Source organism: Seriola lalandi, unplaced genomic scaffold, assembly GCF_002814215.2.
Source record: "Seriola lalandi dorsalis isolate HSWRI2012SDOR001 ecotype SW California unplaced genomic scaffold, Sedor1 jcf7180002055008, whole genome shotgun sequence".
In the NCBI taxonomy this organism is placed as follows: Eukaryota; Metazoa; Chordata; class Actinopteri; order Carangiformes; family Carangidae; genus Seriola; species Seriola lalandi.
The window spans coordinates 4406440-4428117 of record NW_019525551.1 but is presented as its reverse complement, the minus strand read 5'-3'; the positions used below and the strand labels follow the sequence as shown (position 1 = coordinate 4428117).

The 21678-nt window shown below is 39.1% G+C and overlaps 1 protein-coding gene and 1 long non-coding RNA gene across 7 annotated transcripts in view; one reads left to right on the top strand and one right to left on the bottom strand.

Annotated features, from left to right (window-relative positions):
- Window positions 1-21678, bottom strand: part of LOC147817186 (uncharacterized) — a 69132-nt gene that overhangs the window by 44800 nt on the left and 2654 nt on the right. The window contains exon 1 of one of the 5 annotated variants that reach the window (XR_015436567.1): window positions 14987-15075. The exons of 1 other annotated variant lie outside the window; for it this stretch is intronic. This is a non-coding gene — a long non-coding RNA (uncharacterized LOC147817186). Of the gene's footprint in view, window positions 1-500; window positions 596-4591; window positions 4730-5113; window positions 5175-14986; window positions 15076-21678 lie in introns of those variants that run through there. 3 more of the 5 variants (XR_015436568.1, XR_015436566.1, XR_015436570.1) reach the window with 3 other exon arrangements.
- Window positions 1910-21570, top strand: LOC111647787 (AMP deaminase 3-like). 2 transcript variants are annotated; one of them, XM_023397458.2, is made up of 16 exons: window positions 1910-2056; window positions 6176-6249; window positions 10395-10617; window positions 10779-10956; window positions 11458-11623; window positions 13523-13742; window positions 13911-14040; window positions 14915-15109; window positions 15507-15638; window positions 16770-16933; window positions 17286-17412; window positions 17614-17777; window positions 18513-18633; window positions 19333-19506; window positions 19748-19858; window positions 20938-21570. In XM_023397458.2, the coding sequence occupies exons 2-16, from the start codon at window positions 6192-6194 to the stop codon at window positions 21112-21114; spliced, it is 2340 nt and encodes a 779-aa protein (XP_023253226.1). In that variant the 5' UTR covers window positions 1910-2056; window positions 6176-6191; the 3' UTR covers window positions 21115-21570. The 2 variants fall into 2 exon arrangements, with proteins under 2 accessions (XP_023253226.1, XP_023253227.1); XM_023397459.2 differs by lacking the exons at window positions 1910-2056; window positions 6176-6249 and adding an exon at window positions 7580-7616.

Here is a 21678-nt window from a genome sequence, read left to right as displayed (position 1 = left end):
AGGATCCACTGCCTAATACTGTATTTATTTTAGCATATTCATATCTATCCTTACTATTTATTATACACACACATACAACAGAGATAACATGTTTGAATATAAAGAACTTGTATGATCTAAACTAATTGTTCTATCACATGTATTGAATGAATTCCAGTCCAGTCATTCCCAGCGATGGACCAGCACCTGCCTTTACTTCTGCTTCTGGCATCATCAACCATCACCACATTACAGTGACACCTTGGAGTATTACTCCTGCACAGAACAGATATTGTCTATACTGTGATCTTTTACACATCCTGCTCAGCAGGGGTTTTGCCAACACTTTTGTACATAGTTTTTTTCATAGTTTTATTTTATTTTTTCAATATGTGTATCTATGTATATTTATTTTTTTTGACTGTTGCAGTATATTACCTTTTTATTGTTATTTCCTGTTAATATGTTTATTGGATACCGCACCAAACACCAAGCCAAATATCTTGTAAATAAAAACCTACCTGGCAATAAACCTTATTTTCTGATTCTGCCTTTGTGATGATGTCATCATCCCTTCCTCATGCTGCTGTGGCCTGACACCCATGTGTTAGAAGACCTATGATCAAGAATTGTTGATTTACATTATACAGTCTATAAATGGGTATCACTTAGTTCTGTGGCTACTCTCCCTAAAAGTGGGTGTCCAGCTAAGATGACTCCAAAGGCATATCGCAGAATGATCAATAACTTAACAAAAAAGTCAGAGTAACAACTACAGGCTAAAGGAAACATTGGAGCTGGGAAATATCTCTGGTCATGAGTCTCCTGTGCACAAATCATGGGTCATGGCTGTATGGATCATGGTGTCAGGAAAGATAAATGTTTTTCTCATGCTTGTGGATTCTAAGTGGAGCTGAATTACTTCAAAACTTCACTTCTGTGGGATTGACCCTTAAAGTGTGGGTGGACCAATTGAACAATGACAAACTCAACTGACTACACCTCAGTATAATACAAATGTAATCATTCTGTGCATTTACAGGAGGAAACGTTGTGACCACACACTGTCATTATTGTTTTTAGATAACAGACCACCAGCACTCTACTAATAAAATAATTTAAATTAATTAAAATATTATTTAAAATGCTATGATATTGAATACCCCTTTTCAAGAATTATTGGAACTATGTAAAAGTTGAAGATTAAGTAAAAAGAATCAAAATCCTAAGCCAGCTCTCCAGGGGGCATGAGAGGGACTTCACTAATGAAATGGATTTTCCTTCACTGTCCAGATGGTGGCGTTGTAAGCCTGACTCCACCACTGGGAAACAACCTAATCTCCAGCTTGTACAGGATACTGTAGGTAGTCCAAAGACATTTGTACGACTGAGGTTTATCAGCATTCATTGACAGGAACTTTTCCACAACAAATTTCAAGGAAAGCTATTTTAAGTTCTATTTGTAAGTACAAGTAACCCCGCCCCCCCACACTAGAAAGTAATGGGCAAGGTTATTCATTTATTATAATTATAAACCATTTGTTTATCACTGGATACACTGTAGAGTGTGATAAATATCCTTCCCTACAAAACTACACCAGGAGTCACTGAGTGTTTGGGGTCTTTCTACATCAGACTCCCTTGCCCAGGTGATCCAGTCAGAGTGAAATCTAGATATAACATTATTTATCTGTGAATAATGTCCGACACACATCTTTAAAGACACTTTTTTTTATATATCCCCTAAAAGTGACAGTGATATTTTGCATGAATAATGTACTGCACATACACAAAGAGGGGTGTGGTCTACAAATACTAGCATAGTTTCTATGCTCTTGAAAATGTGAAGCTTCCTTCACCACTTCCTCTACTGAACTGGGATACATTGAAGAAAAGCACTTCCTGAAACTCCTTTTGAGCGCTCTAACTTCAAGCATTTAAATTTCACATTCTTTACACTTGTTCAGACCGGCAGTAAAGGGTAAACTGTCTGCACACAAGAAGTGGCTGCTCTTCTGTCCCTTGACACCTAATAAGGGAAGCTACAGGGTTAACATTGTGCACTACCCTGCAAACAGTAAGTACACTGCTGTCACAATGATGCTTTGTGCCTGCATTTGACTCTTATCTCCTTGTGCGCTTCTATTTACGGTCACACCTTATCTTTTTCACCACTTTTGCTGGTTTCATTGCACTTGCCCATTTCGCATGGTGTTATCATTTGACAGAAATACCTTCAGTTGTGTTTTTTACTGGAAGTTAATATAGATCAGGAAAAATGCACACTATTTCTGAGTAGTAGTAGTAGTAGTAGTAGTAGTAGTACTAGACTTTCATTGCTGTGGTATTTTTTGTGATGTATCTAGAGGTATCAGAACAGAAGAATTTGAATACTTTAAGTTCTAGATGACTGACAGTCAATGACGTTTTGTTTCAAAGACTAAAATTGGTACTTTAAAGACTACACATTCCCCATAGGTATGAATGTGAGTGTCTATCAACTGTAGGAAATGTCAAACAAAAATTGGCAACATGTCTGTCTCATTTCTTGTAAAGATAAATTATGTGTAGTGATATAATTTAGTTATGGTTAAATTAAACTTCAAGATTAACTCAATCTAAAGTATCTATCCTACCATCAATTGTAGGCAAACGCATATACTCATCTATTCCATTAGAAAGCAGTATTTCCTGGAAGCCCTGGGAAAAGCTATTTGTCTTTTTGTTTGTCTCGGGGGTCACATATTTCTTATGTATTTACTCGCAAGGAATCAAGAGGGTCTGTGATTCTTTGTAATTTATGAGTGCTTAACTTGTACTAGACTATATTAATTTTTGTATTCTACTTAATGTTAAAGTATATATATATATATATGTATTCATGTTTTGTAATAACCCCCCACGGCTCTGACTGCATACCTGGCCAGGCTCAGTGGAGGTGCAGGAGGTTTTTTTTGCATTATACAATACAGTACTTACTTCGTCTGCCAAGAAAGCATGGGTTGGGTCAGTAAAGCTTATTGTTATGTCCTGTAAAAGCACTTTGAGGCGTTACTGGTTTATGTAAATAAAAGTGTTTTGCAATGGCACTTCCTGCAGGGTGCTGGAAATAAGCTTTGGCTAATACAGTACATACAGAACATCGGACACTGCTTCTGCAACTGCAGCCTCTTTCTGTACTTGTCCCCTACAAATAAACCAAAGCAGTAGTACAGTCCACAGTCATCTGCACATTTGAATATAGGAAATGAGCTGATGGTAGAATTCTATGATTGTTCTAGGAAACTGTCAAAAGGTTGAAAACGACCTTAGAGTATTTCTTCACTCAATCAGTCATTGCTGATCACTTAAGTGGGCCAACACTAAAACACTAAATGAGGAAGACAGATAACTTGAGTCTATTGTATTTGTTTAAGCCAATTCTTCACAATAAACAACCAGTCAATGACTAATGTTGGACACATAAAACCACACTAGTAGTACTAGTACTCAGTACTCGTGGGTTGGACAACATCCATTTTGGAAGTCAGCCTTCATTTTGATCTCAACTACACACTTGTAAAGTTTCATGATGCAGACAAAATCTGTCCACCGACAGACAGACACCTGCCAAAAACTGCCTACCCAAAGGCAGGTAGTATCCTACTACCCGAACTGCCTCTATTGTGGTTCCTACTACAATCAGTGTCTCCAGGACCATATTTTGGCATCACACAAACACAAAAACACACAGTGACAACTGTACCAAACATGCAGTTGTGAGTTAAAATAGGCACTGTGTCTGTTTTGTCTCTTATTTCTTGTGAAGATAAACTATGTGAAAATTACTTTACAAAAACTAGGATTACACAAAAAACTTGGTCATGACAAACTGTTGGATCATGTTTACGCAATAGCAATAGCAACAGCAACAGCAACAGCAACAGTTAAGTTTAGGCAAACTATTTTGTTTTGGTAAAATAAAAATTAAGGAAAAAGATGAACTTAATTTAAAGTACCTGAAACATCTTGCAATATCACTTTTCTCAATGAAAATAATGACAACGTTTTTTATGTTGTGTATGTCCCGAAAACAGTGTATTCCATTATTAGGTCAGAACTTGCTGTGCAGACATTCCCCCAAAAATGCAACAAGCCTTGACATGCCTTTTAAAGAAAAGTTCACTTAAGAGTAACAAGGGGCTACTGGGTGGAGAAATCATTACTGGAACTGGTCTAAGTATCCAAGACTACTTGTGTTGCCTGTATCTTCAGGTACATTCATGTTTACATTTCATGTCTGTGGTCAGAAATGACTCATTTCAAGGCCAAGACATCCTCATCTCTTCAGAGGACTTTTAAGCACAGGCTATAGCCGACTACTAAACCCACTAAACTCTCATGCTACCTCAGCTGTGAGTGTTGCTTTTAAATGTTTACATATACAAAAATTTAAATATCTAAATATACACAAACCGGTTCACAATGACTTTGTCAGTGCACTGACACTGAACACTATCAGTACAGAGCCTTCAGACAAGCAAAAGAGTAATGTGACTTCAATGTCTGGCTGTGTGTACGTTAGCCTGTAACACAAGAGAACAGGAAATTCCAAAACCAGCAAAGCACTTACTGTGAAACTCTCTGAACCAGCTGCAAGCCTGTTACTCTGTGCTACTTGTCTTACTTTCATCAATGTTGTATACTTAATCAGACAGATGACATCAGCTGTTGTTCAGTCACAATTGCAGTAAATTGAAGTTTGTACTTGTGTCCAGTCCTGACGTTGGATCGATATTACACTTATATAACATGCATTTCTGTGGCAAGGCTTGTATATATCACATATGTAGGTCAACCAAAGTACATGCTCATTACTCACTTTATAAATAGTACCCTAACAAATCAGTATAATCCTGACTTAGGAGAAAGCACTGGTACTTTATTCTGCAATGTACCAGTAACCTTGTTCTTTCCAGGTTAGCTCTTTAAATTATTTCAACAATTTCAAACTTCTGATATTCCAGTTTTTTAACATTACCATCTTAAAACAATGGAGGTAACTGTGGATTCCCTACAGCAAATTCTGCAGCCCTGCAACATCAATGTGCAGAAAAGTAAAAAAATAAAAGAATCAAATAAAGAAGTCACTTACTAATATGACAAAGGGGAAGTCCTGAGCCCTGTGGATCTTATCTGGAATGAGCTTTGAGACTGTAAAGGAGGACAGTGGGAGTTGGCTCATGTTCATGTTTTAGTCTTTAACAGAGGATTACAAATATTTACATTTTATTAAATGGACAGGATGTGCACTGATTGCAGTGCCAAATGAATGGGAATGAATGCGAAAGGATTTGGCCAATGCCGAGATAATTTCTCTTGTTTCTTAATACAAGTGAAATTATATTTTTTATTATTCTCAACTGTATTATATTCATTTTAGAGATATTAACATTTGTATTTACTTGAGATATTGCATAAAAAAAAAAAAAAAAACATTTCTCTCATTATCTAAAAATGTCAATTAATCAAAACATTGAAATTGAATACAAGGATAAATGACTTGGGTAAGATGACTGGGTAAAATTGACACTTTTTCTCTCAGTGTGAGTAATCGATGCAGTAGAGAATATGTACTTCTGCTCTGTGTGTGTGTGTGTGTGTGTGTGTGTGTGTGTGTGTGTGTGTGTGTGTGTGTGTGTGTGTGTGTAAATGCTCGCGTGTATGCACATGTGCTTGTCGTGAGGAGACCTGAACTGCACTTTAATCTCTTTAACTCCACTGACCCTCCAGCAGGTCTATCATCAAAAACACATGTTGCGTGGGCAAGTGCTGTGTAAAGCCTCAGAGTCGTGGCTGTAGCATTTTGGCAACTTTACACTGCTGCAACACCAAACAAATCTCACTTGCACTTTCCACCTGCATGAAATAAATCTGTTATTTTTTAAACACATGGCTGCATCCTGCTCCTGCTTTATATTTTCATTTTTTTCCTAAATCTGAATCTTTAGAAACTGAAACTCACCACCTGCCAAACTTAACCCAAATAAGAAGCTGAGCATTCACCCACTTTCTGAGGCTGATCTCTAGTCTGTTCCACTGGTCTCAGCCAGATAGGAATTGCACTGGTCAGAGTGGGTATGTGTATGTATGTGTGTGTTGTGCACAAGTGCTGATGTTGCAAGTCCAGTTCTAATTAAAGCTTTGTTTCTCCTAGGTGAAAAAAGATCAAAATGAGGAGAAGGGACACACCCCTTTGTAAGCAGCAGTCTACACCATGCCTTGGGAAAGGTGAGTGATTACACCCCAGTTCTGGATGAACATAGTATAGGGCACATGTTCACATTTGTACAGAACAACAAAATAACAATGATGCCAATAAAGTAATACAAGCACAACTCCCACTTATTAAAAATTGAATTTATGCCACAGTTCCTCTCATATCTGTTGACAGCATAGGTAAATCAAAGAGAAACAAATCCAGTGCTATGAATAGCACTGGACAAGGATTAAACTGTATAACATTCTTGTTCCACTGGCTTGTAACAGTGCTAAATACTGAGAAGGAGTTTTTGTGTCATCTGTTGGCAACATGTCATGAAGAGCTACAATGACTATACAAAGGCACAGTTTTTTCATCAAAATCATAAAAGCAAAATGTTCCAGTGCAAATCAAAGTTATATGTACTGTGGTAGGCAGCCAGTTGTACGTAAGAGTTACACACTCAGGTTTCAGCTTCTAAATGAGAACAATAAAACAGTAAACCAAGGTGAAAGTTTCTACACTAATCCACCATACACACTACAGACAGTGGTGGTCAAAATAAGGGCAGCGAATCAAAGTAGAACGTGTAACAGAACTGTGATAAAAGCCTGGACCAACAGCCTTGGGAAAAGATGATTTTCCACTATCTATAAAAGAGGCCCAAACCGGTTTTGAGATGTGTTATCAAAATTACACGTAGCCAAACTCTGCAGCTTCAAATGGCTTTCCATTTTCTCAGTGAGAGAGTGAAATTTGTTTTCATCTGACAACTACTGCTTTTGGTAAATAATGGATTCTTGAAAACTGTACATCTAAACAACTGCCTCATTAAAACTGTTTAGACATGAAATGCACAAACAGCAATTAAAGCCAGTTTTTCAAATGTACCATGCCACAGTATTTCATATTCTTCTTATTGCCCCATTTTACAGATAGCCACTCACATGTTAGCAGCCAGTTGTGACATACCAGCTTGGATTAGCAGCCCCTGTTGCCATGACGCTCTCACCACCCTAAAATAGAGATAGAGAGGGACACTCAAGACAGCAACAACTAGCAGCTGCATTATACATACAGGCACCAGACCACATAAACAGCAGAGCAAACCCTGTCTGAGGCAGTCAGAGTAAAACACAGCAGAGACACATCGCAGACACAAGACAGATATAGACACCAGAAACGCGGACAGTCTTGACAGCGTCAAGTAGTTTCAGTTACCCTTTAAAGTGTCCTGTAAGACTCGACATCGAATGGCAGACATATGAAAATAGTGGAGCCAAAGCTAAGAACAAGAGAGTCTAGAAGAAACAGAAGCAGACACATGAAAGCTGAAATACTTGACTCAACAGGCAGAGACTGAGAGAGCCAATCATGGCCCAAATCACTACAGAAGGTAAGAGACAGATAGAGCTTCCTCTATGTTATAAAACTGTATAGTGACATTGAGATTCAATGTGATGACAATTAACAGTTGAGGCACTGAGGTGGAGAGATTTGATGGCTCACTTTCTGATTCTATGAAGTATACCAGTTTTCAGCCAAAAGTGACAGCTGACACAGAGGAGTGGAAATATTATCAAAAGTGAGTATTATGAATTACTGAAGCAATTTGTGATACATTAGGCTACATAAAAGGTCTATTCTTACAAAAAGCAGATCAGCATATTAATTGAAATTTTATTAGATATGTTGATATGTAAAATACCTTCCTAACATTCCCAGACTGCTTTATGTTGGTCAGGTTTCTATAGCTGGGGCATGTAGGTCAAGGTCATCCTAGAGGCTGCTCAGCTGTTCCAGTAGAGAGTTTACACGTGCTGACAGGCTCGTCAGGAATGACAGCTTCCGAAATGTGCTAGCCAAAGAACCGGCAGCATATTGTACCAATGTGAGCGCAAATGTTAATGGTGTCATCTGTGAAGGCGCCAAGATCACTAAAAGCCTTCAGATGGATTGTGTTGCATGTAAACCACTTAGGATGGCGAGTCTGTAGCAGAAAAGTTTGCTATCTGACATGATGATACTGCATTTTCTGTCTTCCGCTTGTTGATTCGAATACCTCCACAGGGATTGATGCTGGAACGGGGCTGTACTGACTGCAACTTTAATATTATTAGTAACAGTGATGACATGGTGGTCAGAATAGCCAAACTTCTCCATTACTGATGGGATGTTGGATGGCAACAGTAGTTTTCACAGCAAGGAGATTAAGCAAGCAGGCAAAGCTATTTAAAAAAACAACAACTCTGCTGCCTTTCATCTGGTCTGATCAATGTATGAATTCACAGGGCCTCAAGTTTAAAAATAGGGTTCATACCATGCGCATGCAAGAGAATCAGGTCAATACAAATAAACATGACTATGTTTCCACCAAAAGGTCTTGAGAACCAAACTCATGGTACGCGAATAACTGCAGTTCTAACAACAAAGACTCAGACATTCACTTTCCATTTAGAGTAAAAGCTAAACAAATCAGTTCGTGTGAACTATCAGGCTACATATCTGCAGATTCCTCGGGAATTTAGCTCAATTAACTGTTCATATATTTGTACTTTACGCTGGTCTGGTGCAGTTTCTGCAAAAATGCTAACTTAGAAATCAAGTTGTTGGGAAAAGCAATTTTTACCAACTTAAAATATTGCCTTGTCAAAATGCAGCAACAAAGAAAACCAAGCCTTGAAATCCAATAAAACAAACTGTCAACCAAGCTTTTAAAAACCATGCCTCACAATATATGTCTGTCATTAATGCGGATAAATTAAAAACTGATCCATTACATAGCACCTAATTTTCATGATAACGTCATACTGTTGAATTCAAAGCAACTAGATCGACTCAACTATGATTGCACTTTGTTTCAAATCAAACAGACTAAACACAGCCATGCAGCAAGATACAAACAGACTGTGGAAGTAAGATCTTGTCATGTTTTCAGTTTTCTCCGTGTTGCATACCATTCCCAGTGCTGTGTGATCCCAGAGAGCGTGACCCTCTTTTCCCCCAAGGGGTCGAGACGTCACACTGCCTAGTACACCCAGGACGGACAGTGATTAACTGTGTTTACTGTAACTTGCCCGACACATTGGCAGAAAACGTAGCCAGGATTGAAACACAAGTCAGCCACTCAAGACCTGTTTACTGATGTGAGTTCAGATGACTCATCCCTTAACCCCCGACACCCTGACCTCAAACTCATATTTGTAGGTCTCATGTTTATCTTCCTGCTATTTGTATTTACTGCCACCCTTAAGATAATGTTATTTCTTCTTTAAGTGCAGAGATATATCATCATGTTAGCAAGTTTCTCAGATTCTATAACCATATTATCACATTGAAGCTGTGGTCCTTGTTAACTAGTACACAATCATAACATAAAACCATGTCTGTTCAGTCTGCTAATGACTGCTGTGAGGAACTGATTACCTAGTAATCACAATTATTCCACAATATCACAATGGAACATTAACCTGTATGTCACTGGTGCCCTCCACACAGGGACTACAATTGGAAATAAGCTACATCCAGTGCAAATAGTTCTGCCCCTTAAAAGTTGATGACTTCAATTTTTTCCCCAGCTGACTCACAGTACACAAAGCAATGCAGAAGCAATAGAGTGGCAGGCTGTAAACTTGACAAACCAAGTCCTGTCTTAAAGTGACAGAACCATCAAACTAACAGTGATGGAAGTAGAGGCAGGTGATGGAAATGGAGGGCAGCACGGCCAGCAGACATTCTGCAGTGCAGTAGGATTTTTTAAGTGAGCTATGACCAAGATGCCAACTTTTACTTTCTCTGACTGTGTGTAAATTATACAAACATGAGTTTAAACGTAAAACGTAACGTAAAAAATTAGTCACATACAAGAGTGTGATGTGAGGCAGCTGCTCTGCAGCTAAACTGACACATGTGCAGGGGAGTGAATGATATATTTAAAATTACTGTCATTTGGCATAACCCATCTTCACTGTGGGCCTACACAAAATAAAGCTTTGTGCCCAAAACCAGTCTTTATAATTTATATAATGGCAATTTATGGATCATAATATACAATTTCTTTATAGACACCTTTACAAAACCAAGCCTTCCTTTGCAAGACAAAAAAAATAAATAAATAAAAATAAATAAATAAATAAAAACTCACGAAAAATCACATCTTTCTCAACTCTCACAGAAATGCCACGGCTTTTCCCAAGAATCTCAATGAGTGAGGTGGACGAGAGAGTACGTCTCATAGCAGAAAAGGTTTACGCCTCGGCACTGAAGGAGGAAGACACCAAGGATGCCATGGCACTGTTCAGCGTGCCAGAGGACTGTCCCATCGGTCTGCATGAGGACAGGGAGAGAGCTCTGCAGAAGGAACTGGCTGAGCAGCAGTCTCAAGAGTCTGCTAAGAAGTAGGAAATGGAAATATATTTGATCAAATTATTAAATCTCTTTCTTCACATCACAAATAAAACGACAGACAGTACTTTGAATTGTTTGCAGTGGATCTTAGGAAGATGTGACTTTTTAGTTTGTAAAGAGATTAACACTTGTCTTTGTTGTGTGTCACTAGGAAGAAGAGTTTCATGTTGAAGCGTTCGCAGTCAGTATCTTTACAGATACCCGTCAGTGGTGACTGGGCTCTGTCTGTGGTTTCCCCAATGCTCTCCCCAACCACACCTGAGCCTCATCTCCCAGAGAGCTTCCCAGACTTCCAGAGAGTTACCATCAGCGGAGATTACTGTGCAGGGGTAAACAGGATTGACACTCCAGAACAGTGATGCACAACTACATGTAATATGAACATGTGACAGTTGGTATCTCAATCTCAGCAATCAAATTGGGTACAATCATTAAAATAAATGTACACAAATGACAAACAACCAACAACAAAATGAGAGAGGATCAGTGGTCGTTTCACACCAGAAAGCGAAATGGAATCATAAAACTTTCAATAGAAACATTTTTCACCTAAGCAAAGGACAGAAATTAATCTCAATTCAATACTGCTGAGACTGCTAGCTGCGTGGTTGCTGAAATGCAAAATACTGAAGACCTCCAATATGACCAGGTGTTGCCTTTCACATAAGGCAACACCAGAGAGACCACGCATCTAGCTGTGTACCATGTATAATTACAATTATAAAAGGGAATTTAAGAACAGATTTAGTTTTGTATTTTTCTTTTCCAAGTAATTGTTAAGACTTGTAAAGCCTTTTAAGACAACGAAAATGTTTCCATGACATTTCCAGATCACAGTTGAGGATTATGAGCAGGCAGCCAAGAGTCTCCTTACAGCACTGTTAATCAGAGAGAAGTACTCCAGGCTGGCCTACCATCGCTTCCCCAGGACCACTGCCCAATTCCTCCGCAACGCCGAAAATGAAAAGTGGCGGGAGGAGGATGAGATCTTGCCAGGTAGGGGCAAACTCTACAGGTTAATATTCCTGCATAGTACATATTAGGGCTGTAAGATATGAGGAAAATATGCAATGACACTGTTCAATATTGCGATGACAATATTACTTGCGATAAAAAAAATATTGTGCATATACAATCTTGCTGAGCGAAGCTGAATGAAGAACATAGACAAAGGTCATTATCTCATCTCCTCTGTCCTCCCCCCTCTGCTGCAGGTAACACTGCTGAAAGGAGGGGCTCCTGTCTCAGGCTGTAGTTATAAGTTTACAAAAGTTTGTGGGCAAATGAAGCTGCAGCCTACACACAGGGAGTTTTCCTTTTAGTGTGTTTGTAACAGTTCACTATTAGCTTAACGTTAACGCACTGCGCTCGTGCAAAACAAACCGCGGTGGATGGAGATGTTGAAAATGTGTCTTTTCTACATGTTTAAATGTTGTTGAACAGGTGGTATGATGAAGGACACTAATTGCTTTTTTACACGCAAAGGTTGTGATGACAGTCACAGAGCTATGACTGCAGTTGTTGTCAGCTACGGTAAAAAGTTCACTCCTTACTGGTCTCTATGGCCGCCTCTTAGCTGTGTGTGTGTGTGTGTGTGTGTGTGTGTGTGTGTGTGTGTGTGTGAGTGAGTGAGTGAGTGAGTGAGTGAGTGAGTGAGTGAGTGAGTGAGTGAGTGAGTGAGTGAGGCTGCTAGTATTTCCGGTTCACTTGAATTGGGCGCTGCACCTTGAAAACCCTGCGTGCATGGCATGTGTAAATAAAATTATTTTTTCTAATTCATTCAGTTTCAGTCAGTCTTTTGCGATGTGTTTATTGCACATGTTCATATCGCTATGACAATGAAAATAAGATTACTCGGTCAGCACTAGTACATATTACACTGCAGTTTTCTGTATACTCTTTACTTATACATGCCCAAACAGGGGATATGCACTTTCAAGCTGTAGCTGTTTCTCCAGCTCAGCTGAACAACATTACATTTATTCAAGGAACTAAAAGGCGGAGGATGCAGAAAGTTTGGGGGATGTGTGGATGGCACATCCAGGGTTAACAAAACAATTCAGACTGAGAGCAGAAACAAGCACTGACAACGAAACACACTGTTAAAATACCTACCAATTCCCACACTACAGTCAATGTAATAGTGTCCATAACAGGATGATGGGAAGAAAAGTGTTCGACTATAACAAGTAAAACAACTACTGCAACATCCATTTGTTGTCAAGGGTTGGGCACAGTTTCTGCTTTAGTTGTGTATTGCATGGTATTGATGGAGCTGAATGTCTATCAACAGTTCTCCACGACTATTTTTAATACCTCACTTCATGTGTATCAGAGTTAGCATGAAGAGCGTGTGAGCCAAGGTCATTCACTCTATTCCTGCCTACAGATAGTGACAAGCTTCCAGAGGATTCTGCTGAATACAAACCAGCAAACAACAGCAAAGGATAGAGAAAGGAAATGTGTCCTCTTGGAAGTATTAATACATACAGTATATAACTGATATTTAGTAGTAATCTGTCCAACACATTTGGTGTATTACTGAGTTTAGGTAGTTAATCATTTCTTGCAACAATCAGTAACAAACAAAAAGAGCTTGTATTTGATTGATAAAGTATACTAAGTTATGTTATGTATGTTATATTATGACCTCAAACAAGTCAGATGAAACAGTATACAAAAAACTTACCATTAAGTGTAAGGAATGACCAGGCTAGAAATATTGTTCGGTAAAATATTATGACACACAATTTATAATCATGATCATTTTTTATCATGATTAATCTATGAATATTTCTCATGTTATGATATTGTTTATGTCCATGTAACCTACTGTAAGGCATTCTCTATAGTTTAAATGGCTATGGTTTATTTATTTACTCCCATCATCTGTAGACATCTGGCCTTTCCCTCATGAAGGGGAAGACCCATACTCCATGGAGGGTATTCCTGAGAACCTGAACTATGAGCTGCAGATGAAGGATGGCATAGTTCATGTTTACCACAATGCAGAGGCCCTGAAAAATGAGCAACCCCACAGCCTCCCTTATCCTGACCTTGAGACTTTCGCCATAGACCTGAGCCATGTCCTTGCTATGATTGCTGATGGCCCAACGTGAGTACTCAAGTGTCTTGAATATTCTTCATCACATTAGATCAAATGGACTTTTTACACAATATTATCTAATATATTGTCAATAGTTTTCTATTCCTGATCTGTGGGGACAGATTGCCTAGTCAGCAGGGTGGTCCTGAAAGGTTCATCTGTTGTGTTGCCTCACAGGAAAACTTACTGTCACAGACGGTTGAACTTCCTGGCCTCTAAATTCTACCTTCATGAAATGCTGAATGAAATGGCAGAGCTGAAAGAGCTGAAATGCGTCCCGCACAGAGACTTCTACAATGTCAGAAAGGTTGGTTGGTATTTCAACATCTAGCTCAGTATACAAATATCAAATACAGTGGAAACTGCTTAAAATGATCACTATAGTGATAACCAAATTATTTTCCCTTTTCTTTAGTTCTCATTCAGATTACCATCTGATTGAATTTGTATATTCATTACATGAACACAAAGTAATGAAACAGACAGCTTTGCTATTTAATGATTTAAAGATAGAAAAATATAAACTGCTCCGAGTCTAGTCTGAATGGTCAGGGTCAAAGCATTACACTCCACTCATCTAACACATCTGCTTCTGAGAGACAGCGGGGACGATTATTACGCACTGTTAAAGTCCAAAAACATGAGCAGAACAGGAACAGAAACAGGAACAGGAACAGGAGGGCAAACTCACTGAGGCACAGAGGTGAAGAAATCACATGACACACGAGTACGCACAGAAGGCACACTTACATATACACACAGTGAATTTATGTTGAAAAAGCAGGCAGGGACGGTCGTTACACACTGTGGCAGTCCAAACACCTCGTACAAGTAAGTTAGAAGAAAGCCTGAGCATGACATGACAGCTTGCAGTAGAAGGCTACAACAGTTTTTTTTTCCTACATGCTGTCATGTATGAAAAGACCCAAAATGAACACTGTAAGCAGAACTAAATTACTATAAGCAAATTATTTAGACAGCATTTGTAAAGGAATAATTCTGTCCCAAGTTTTTTGATCCATATAAGCGGTTTCAACTGTATCTAGTAATTCTGTTTTAAAACTTCAATCCCAATCCTTCTGGATGACACAGCTTCAAGCTGAAGAGCTGTTCCACTACAGCAGATGTTATTACCAATTTTGTGACTAAAGTAAACTAAGTTTGTTTGATATCAAACACAGGTGGACACACATATACACGCTGCTGCTTGCATGAACCAGAAGCATCTGCTGAAATTTATAAAGACCACGTACCAGACAGAGGCAGATCGTGTGGTTTTGGAGAGAGGCTGTCAGAAGATCACACTCAAGGAAGTCTTCAACAACCTCCACATGGACCCCTACGACCTCACTGTGGACTCGCTGGATGTGCACGCTGTAAGAACAAATTTGAGCCAACGTTTTTAAAATATTACACATTTCCACAGTCATTCCTTCCATAACGCTGGAGCCTTCATCAGGATTAGATTGTATTAATTTACTTAAAAGACAAGGTCCCTTGAAGCAAATTCATCAGACATAATGACTATGAGCCTGCCGCCAACAATTAATTTGTTGTTTTCAAATTACAGCATATTTCACTAACCTGTGCTTATTGACACAAGGATGCAATTATGGATGTTCATGCATTTCATATGGTGTTGCACAATCATTTTCTATGTTACATGCAAGGTCTTTTCAGTGTGTAATATGAAAACAAACAATCACTTTGCTGGAACGAGAATGTCATCATCTGTACGTAAGATTCATCCTCTCTCACGAATCACTCTTCTAGGGAAGACAAACATTTCACCGGTTTGACAAGTTCAACTCCAAATACAACCCTGTGGGAGCCAGCGAACTGCGAGAGATTTACTTGAAATCAGACAACTACATCGAAGGAGAATACTTTGCACGTCTCATCAAGGTGTAGTATGGGTTAATATCACTTGAAGGCTCTGCACATCAATATGTAATTTGATTTTCTGCTCAGGTTGAAATTGGATAGAGCAAAGATGGAATTACATGACCTCAACAAATTCCATAAACCAGTACAATGATCACAGTTTGATTCAGGATTGACTGTCAATACAAAACCATTTATAATTCAATAAACAGAAAAGGGGGCACTAGGTCTTCACTATATGCCAAACCATTCACTCATGTCCTTAGACCTACTAAAATGCTAAATGAAACATAACTGGCAGTTAAGCTCACTGGTATTGATTAAACTCACTGCCTGACAAACAGAAAAAAGAGGAGAAAAGTTCATGGAGGTTCACAGCTTTATCATTTTTTTTTTTTTTTTTTTAAATTTAAATGCATCAATTTAGAAGCATGTTACAGTCTTCTGCCTGCTTGAGAATAATGAACTTTAAGTAATTCAGTGCCCAACGTCACTAACTAAAACAGTGCTCTATGTGTGGGGCCAAAGAAATAAAAAAAGTGAAGTGCTCTGTTGTGCTGCCACTCCAGCAGTGGAGAACTCCCTGAAATCCATCCTTATCACCCAACCAGAGTTGACTGAAAGTCTCATGAAGTGGTGTGTGTTGGCTGGCCAGCTTGTTTGCTAGTGCTGGAGTTAGTCTCTCAGCAATGGGAATTAAAGTTTTAGCAAAATACTTCACTACTGTCTTGAAAAGATTACTATTAAGTTAATAAATCCAAAATGTAGCCAAACACTTGTCTTCTTTCGAGAGGAACTCGAGAGTGCGTGCTGTACACTGTACAGGTGTGGCACTGTGCTATTGTGCTGCAAAAGATGTCTGAGGCTTTTCTCACAGAAAATATTTTTCCATGTCACAGTGGTGCATCAAAAAACTGCAATAACAGATCTCAAGATGGCAACAGTGTACAGGGCCTTCAACTTTCGCTTTTTACCTCTTATGTATTTACAAGTAGAATCTAAAGTAGCATCTGTCTTCCTCTTCCTTTCATGTGTATGATGTTTCTTTGGAGTATACAGTACACTAGCTTTGTGACTTGCTTTGTCATTACTAACGTTCACTTTTGCTTTATCAAGAAACGTCACAAACTTCCTGTTTGGTATGTGTTTCAGGAAGTAGCTAAGGAGCTGGAGGACAGTAAATACCAGCATGCTGAGCCCCGCCTGTCGATTTATGGCCGCTCTCCCAGTGAGTGGGAGAGCTTAGCAACTTGGTTCATCCAGCACAAGGTCCACTCACCCAACATGAGATGGATGATCCAAGTTCCCAGGATCTAGTAAGTGCTCAGTGAAAGCAGTTGCCAACTACAAGACAGCAGACACATTCCTTACAATAAGACAAACTCAGGGGAAACAAGTGGCATATTGTTTCCCCTTTTAAACAGTGATGAAATTTTAAGTGACCAATTTTGCCATTTTTGGTAGTCATAGTTAGCAGTTACGAAATCTTGAGTAGAAATACTAATGTGAGTGTTGCCAAAACTTTGGCTCTTGTAAACTCAGAAAGCTGGGGTTTAATTTAACTCACACTCAAATAACATTACTCACTAAGCTGTTCTCAATAAGCAAACAAATACTAAACTGTTGTTTGTATGGGAAGATGAGTTGATTTGATTCCTTGTCTTGCAGTGACATTTTCAGGTCAAAGAAATTAGTACCACACTTTGCCAAGATGCTGGAGAACATTTTCCTCCCCCTCTTTGAGGCGACAGTCAATCCGCAGAAGCACAAAGCAATACATGTATTCTTAAAATACGTAAGTACCATTATGATGGGTGGAATTTGTGAAATTAAAAGTGAAAACTTTTAAAGTTCATTTCAGTTCTTTGGGAAGAGACAAAGCGGAAGAACAGTAAAAGACGAAGTTAAACTACATCTTGATGCAATGATGAAGAAACATGCATAGATGTGTAACATTTGTTTTGCAAATGTGCTGATATTCTTTGTTGTTCTGCAGGTGACAGGATTTGACAGCGTGGATGACGAGTCCAAACACAGTGATCACATGTTCTCTTACAAAAGCCCAAAGCCTGAGGCGTGGATCACAGACGACAACCCTCCCTATACCTACTACCTGTTCTACATGTACGCCAACATCATGGTGCTAAACAACCTGCGCAAGTAAGTCCTGCTTGTCTGTGCATGCAACACCCATGCAAAAGAGTCCAGGGTGGTTTTATATGACACTGAATGCCAATCCATTTAACACCACGGGTACAAGTTATATGTTTTCTGGGCACACGTGTGGGTAGGGATGGGTAACATTAAGATTTTATCGGTATAGCTACTCTTACCGATACTGGTTTTTAATTCGGTATTTTAACGGTACTCTTATCGATGCTTTTTGAGGAAGAAAAAAAAACTTGAACAAACAAAACATTTGTCACACCTGTGACAACGGGCTGTGTCTGCATCAACTAAAGTAAAGCCACACTTTGGACCATTTGGTTCTCTCCGCCATGGTTATCTATCTAAAGGTAGGCTACGAGCTTGAGTTGTGCAGTTGCGCTGCACTGTCTCGTGTGCGTCACTGGAACAACAGCCCTGCCCCCCTGCCCTCACACAAGCAGCAGGCAGGCAGGGAGAGAGAGACAGATCTCTTGTCTTCTGTCAGAGTAGCAAAAATATAACATACATAGACGGATATTTGACGGAGTTGGTCAAATAAATGTGCAAGATAACATTTATCTAACGGAGAAAAAAACTAAATCTGATCCACCAGAGAGGGGATACAAATAATATTTGTACAAATACAAATTCATGATTAGTGTTGAACAAATGTTTTCTTAGAGGTGGAAGCACCACTAAAAATGCATGATTTACACAGTGAAATGCTACATATTTGTCCCTCCCCAGGGAGCGAGGACTGAACACCTTCCAGTTTCGTCCCCACTGTGGTGAGGCTGGCTCCATCACCCACCTGGTCTCTGCCTTCCTCACAGCTGACAACATCTCCCATGGACTCAACCTCAAGAAGGTGCAGACCTCAATTCAATTCATTACTAGGCTTTGATACACGAATCGATACATATTGATATCTTAAGATGCCAATACAGAACACAAGATTACTGATTCTGTTGCGCTTACCCTCCCAGATTTTACTTGTTTTGTTTTTAAATGACACTTAACTTGACAAGCAAGTAATGCTTCGGCACCTCACCACAAATGCAGTTGAGGGTCAAAGATACAGATGACAAAAGGCACAAACAACACTAAAACCTACCTCTACAAAGAACAAGAATTTCAGGTTGAAGCCTTCATCTTCACGCAGGCGCTTTAATCTATAAACAATTTTAAACTTGTCTACCTCATGACTGTCCTTTATCTCTTTATCTGAATTCCTGTAGCTGGCTTTTTTCCATGTTCAGCCATGAGGGGTACCTCTGATTGTATCTGCTACACAGTTCTGCAGTTAGTTTAGTCAAAACAATTTTTTGTTGCTGCTGACAGAAAACCTAAAATCTATCACTTGCAGTGCACCAGCAATTGTAATAGCTTTTATGAACTGGGCATAGGTTGAATCATTCTTACATTACCCAGTGTATAGTACTCAACGACACATTTCTACTGTATGAGTGAAAAATCTATCTCAGGTAGGTCATTTTCTTCAGTAACCACTTAAATTAATATATAGCATTACTCATATTACTATGGTGTTAACTCCTTCACTCCCCAGAGTCCAGTGCTGCAGTACCTGTACTACCTGGCCCAGGTCCCAATCGCCATGTCCCCACTGAGCAACAACAGCCTGTTCCTGCAGTACTCCAAGAACCCTCTGCGAGAGTTTCTACAAAAAGGCCTGTGTGTGTCGCTGTCTACTGATGACCCCATGCAGTTCCACTACACCAAGGTCCGGAACACAGGAACTAGAACAAATCATATGATTATATATTTTCAACACACCCACAATCACCAATTATGGGAGATATAAGAATTTGAAGACATTACATAAAAACCCCAATTACACCAATGCACATTAGCTAAAAATATCCATCCTTACAGTGAAACACATTTGATACCTGATCCTAAAATTAGCGCTAAAATTTCTTGGTAGCACCTTATCACAAATGTCCCTTTGAATCCTTTTTCAGGAGGCTTTGATGGAGGAGTATGCCATTGCAGGCCAGTTGTGGAAGCTGAGCACCTGTGATTTGTGTGAGATAGCCAGGAACAGTGTGCTGCAGAGCGGACTCTCACACCAGGTAGAGTGCAAAGTTTTTGCTCCATCAGTTGCATAACTGGGTTTTAGGACAACAAGAAGACTTCAGAAGTATGAGGAAAGACAATCCTACCCATGTGTTTTCCTATCACACTTCCCTCACAGCTTGAAAAGACCAGATTTGTAAAAAACTTTTGCACACTGCCAAAAAAAAATCAAAAGTTTCAACTGACAACATAACATTCAAATCAGGGGGTGGCTAATAGTTCACAATTCAAATCTCATGTTGACACGTTGAAGAATTTTACTTTTTTTGAGTAAGTGAGTGAGTGGTTCATGCCTATACGCCAATAGAATTTAAGAAAAACTGATAATGGTGTATCAGCTGATTTCAGCTGATTTAATTTTTCTAACATGAACACATAAGATACATAAATATATATTTTTCTTAAGAGTTGACACAGTCAGTGACACAGACATTGTTCAGTTGAAAAATAAACTTGTCAGTGCTCTCCGGTGAAAAATCTATATAGTAATGACACTGTTTCTAAATGGCCTCAAATACATGATTGGTATTAACTATAGTTTCTCCTCGTCAATACTGATATATGTATAAGGGATATGCTAATATTGGCCAGTATATTGGATCATTCAGATTTATTGGTTAGGCTTTACTTAACATCACTGCAAAAATAAAAACCTACAGGCTGTACAAAACCCTTTCTTTAATGAAAGAAACATTACATTATCCCCACCAGCATTATAAGGACATGCAAATCCTCTTTTGTGCAATCCCAGCCTTGGTTAACAAAAGGTCCATAAAATCCCATCTCCATTCCCTGGAATGTCTTTTGCTGCGTAACACTTTATGGTCCAAATTAAAGCTTGTGCCAGAGCTCATACTACTACTGTATGTGTCCTTATATAGAGAAAAATCATTCAGTCATGCTGTAAGCTGACCAAGTATGTAGACAGCCTTTCCACTAAGAGAAAGGTCAACAATTCAACCATACAATTGTTATCAGCCATGTCCCATGTTGCGGTCACTGAGCCACATCCTGCTCTATACAAAAGAGTCTGCTACATTCTGTAAACCAATTTTTTTAACCTTCTCACCCACAGGAAAAGAAACACTTCATTGGTTCCAACTACCTACAGGATGGACCAGACGGCAATGACATTCGGCGGACAAACGTGGCACAAATCCGCATGGCCTACCGCCACGAGACACTGTGCAATGAGCTGAGTTTTCTAGTGGATGCAGTGAGGACTGAGGTCGGCACTAGCCCACCTGAGTGATTGCCTACGCCAGCACAAACTGTGCCTGGATATGTCCTCAGGGACAAAAAAGGGGCATAGGCTACAGAGCATATACATTTTCTTATAAATCTTCCTGCCCCTTATTTGAAAAAAAGGGGTTCTTACTGGTCTATGTTGACCTTGGTGCAGGCATTTGAAGTGGTCTACTTAATTTAGCATGATGAAAACTTGATTTTAAGACTGTATTCAAAGCTGTATCTATGAACTTCACTGAGTGCCTAATTTTATTTTTTCAAATGCATGATTTTGACAGATGTGACGAAGAGGTCAGGCAACTATTCAGAGACTGGTGCAAGTGTAACAGAGCTATTTGGCTGAAAGCAGAGGTGAAATCAGTATCACAAAGCCCTGTTAAAGACTAATTAGAAAGAATTTCTTTTTTATGTTTGTCATTTCTCATAGTTTTTGATATGGAAATTAAAGATTGCAAAACAGTCCAGAATGTTTTTAACTGGATATTTTGGGCCCCAAAGCCCCAGGTTTACTACATATTGTTTGGGTCTTCATAATTTGATGAAACAAAATTAAAGTATAATATCAGCT

What these genes read in the sequence shown, in the direction of transcription:
- LOC111647787 (XM_023397458.2), top strand. Translation starts at nt 6,192, where the DNA reads ATGAGGAGAAGGGACACACCCCTTTGTAAGCAGCAGTCTACACCATGC. An exon ending in GCGGAGATTACTGTGCAGGG is followed by an intron (nt 10,957 to 11,457) that starts GTAAACAGGATT and finishes TGACATTTCCAG; the next exon opens with ATCACAGTTGAGGATTATGA. An exon ending in ATGGACTCAACCTCAAGAAG is followed by an intron (nt 18,634 to 19,332) that starts GTGCAGACCTCA and finishes TTCACTCCCCAG; the next exon opens with AGTCCAGTGCTGCAGTACCT.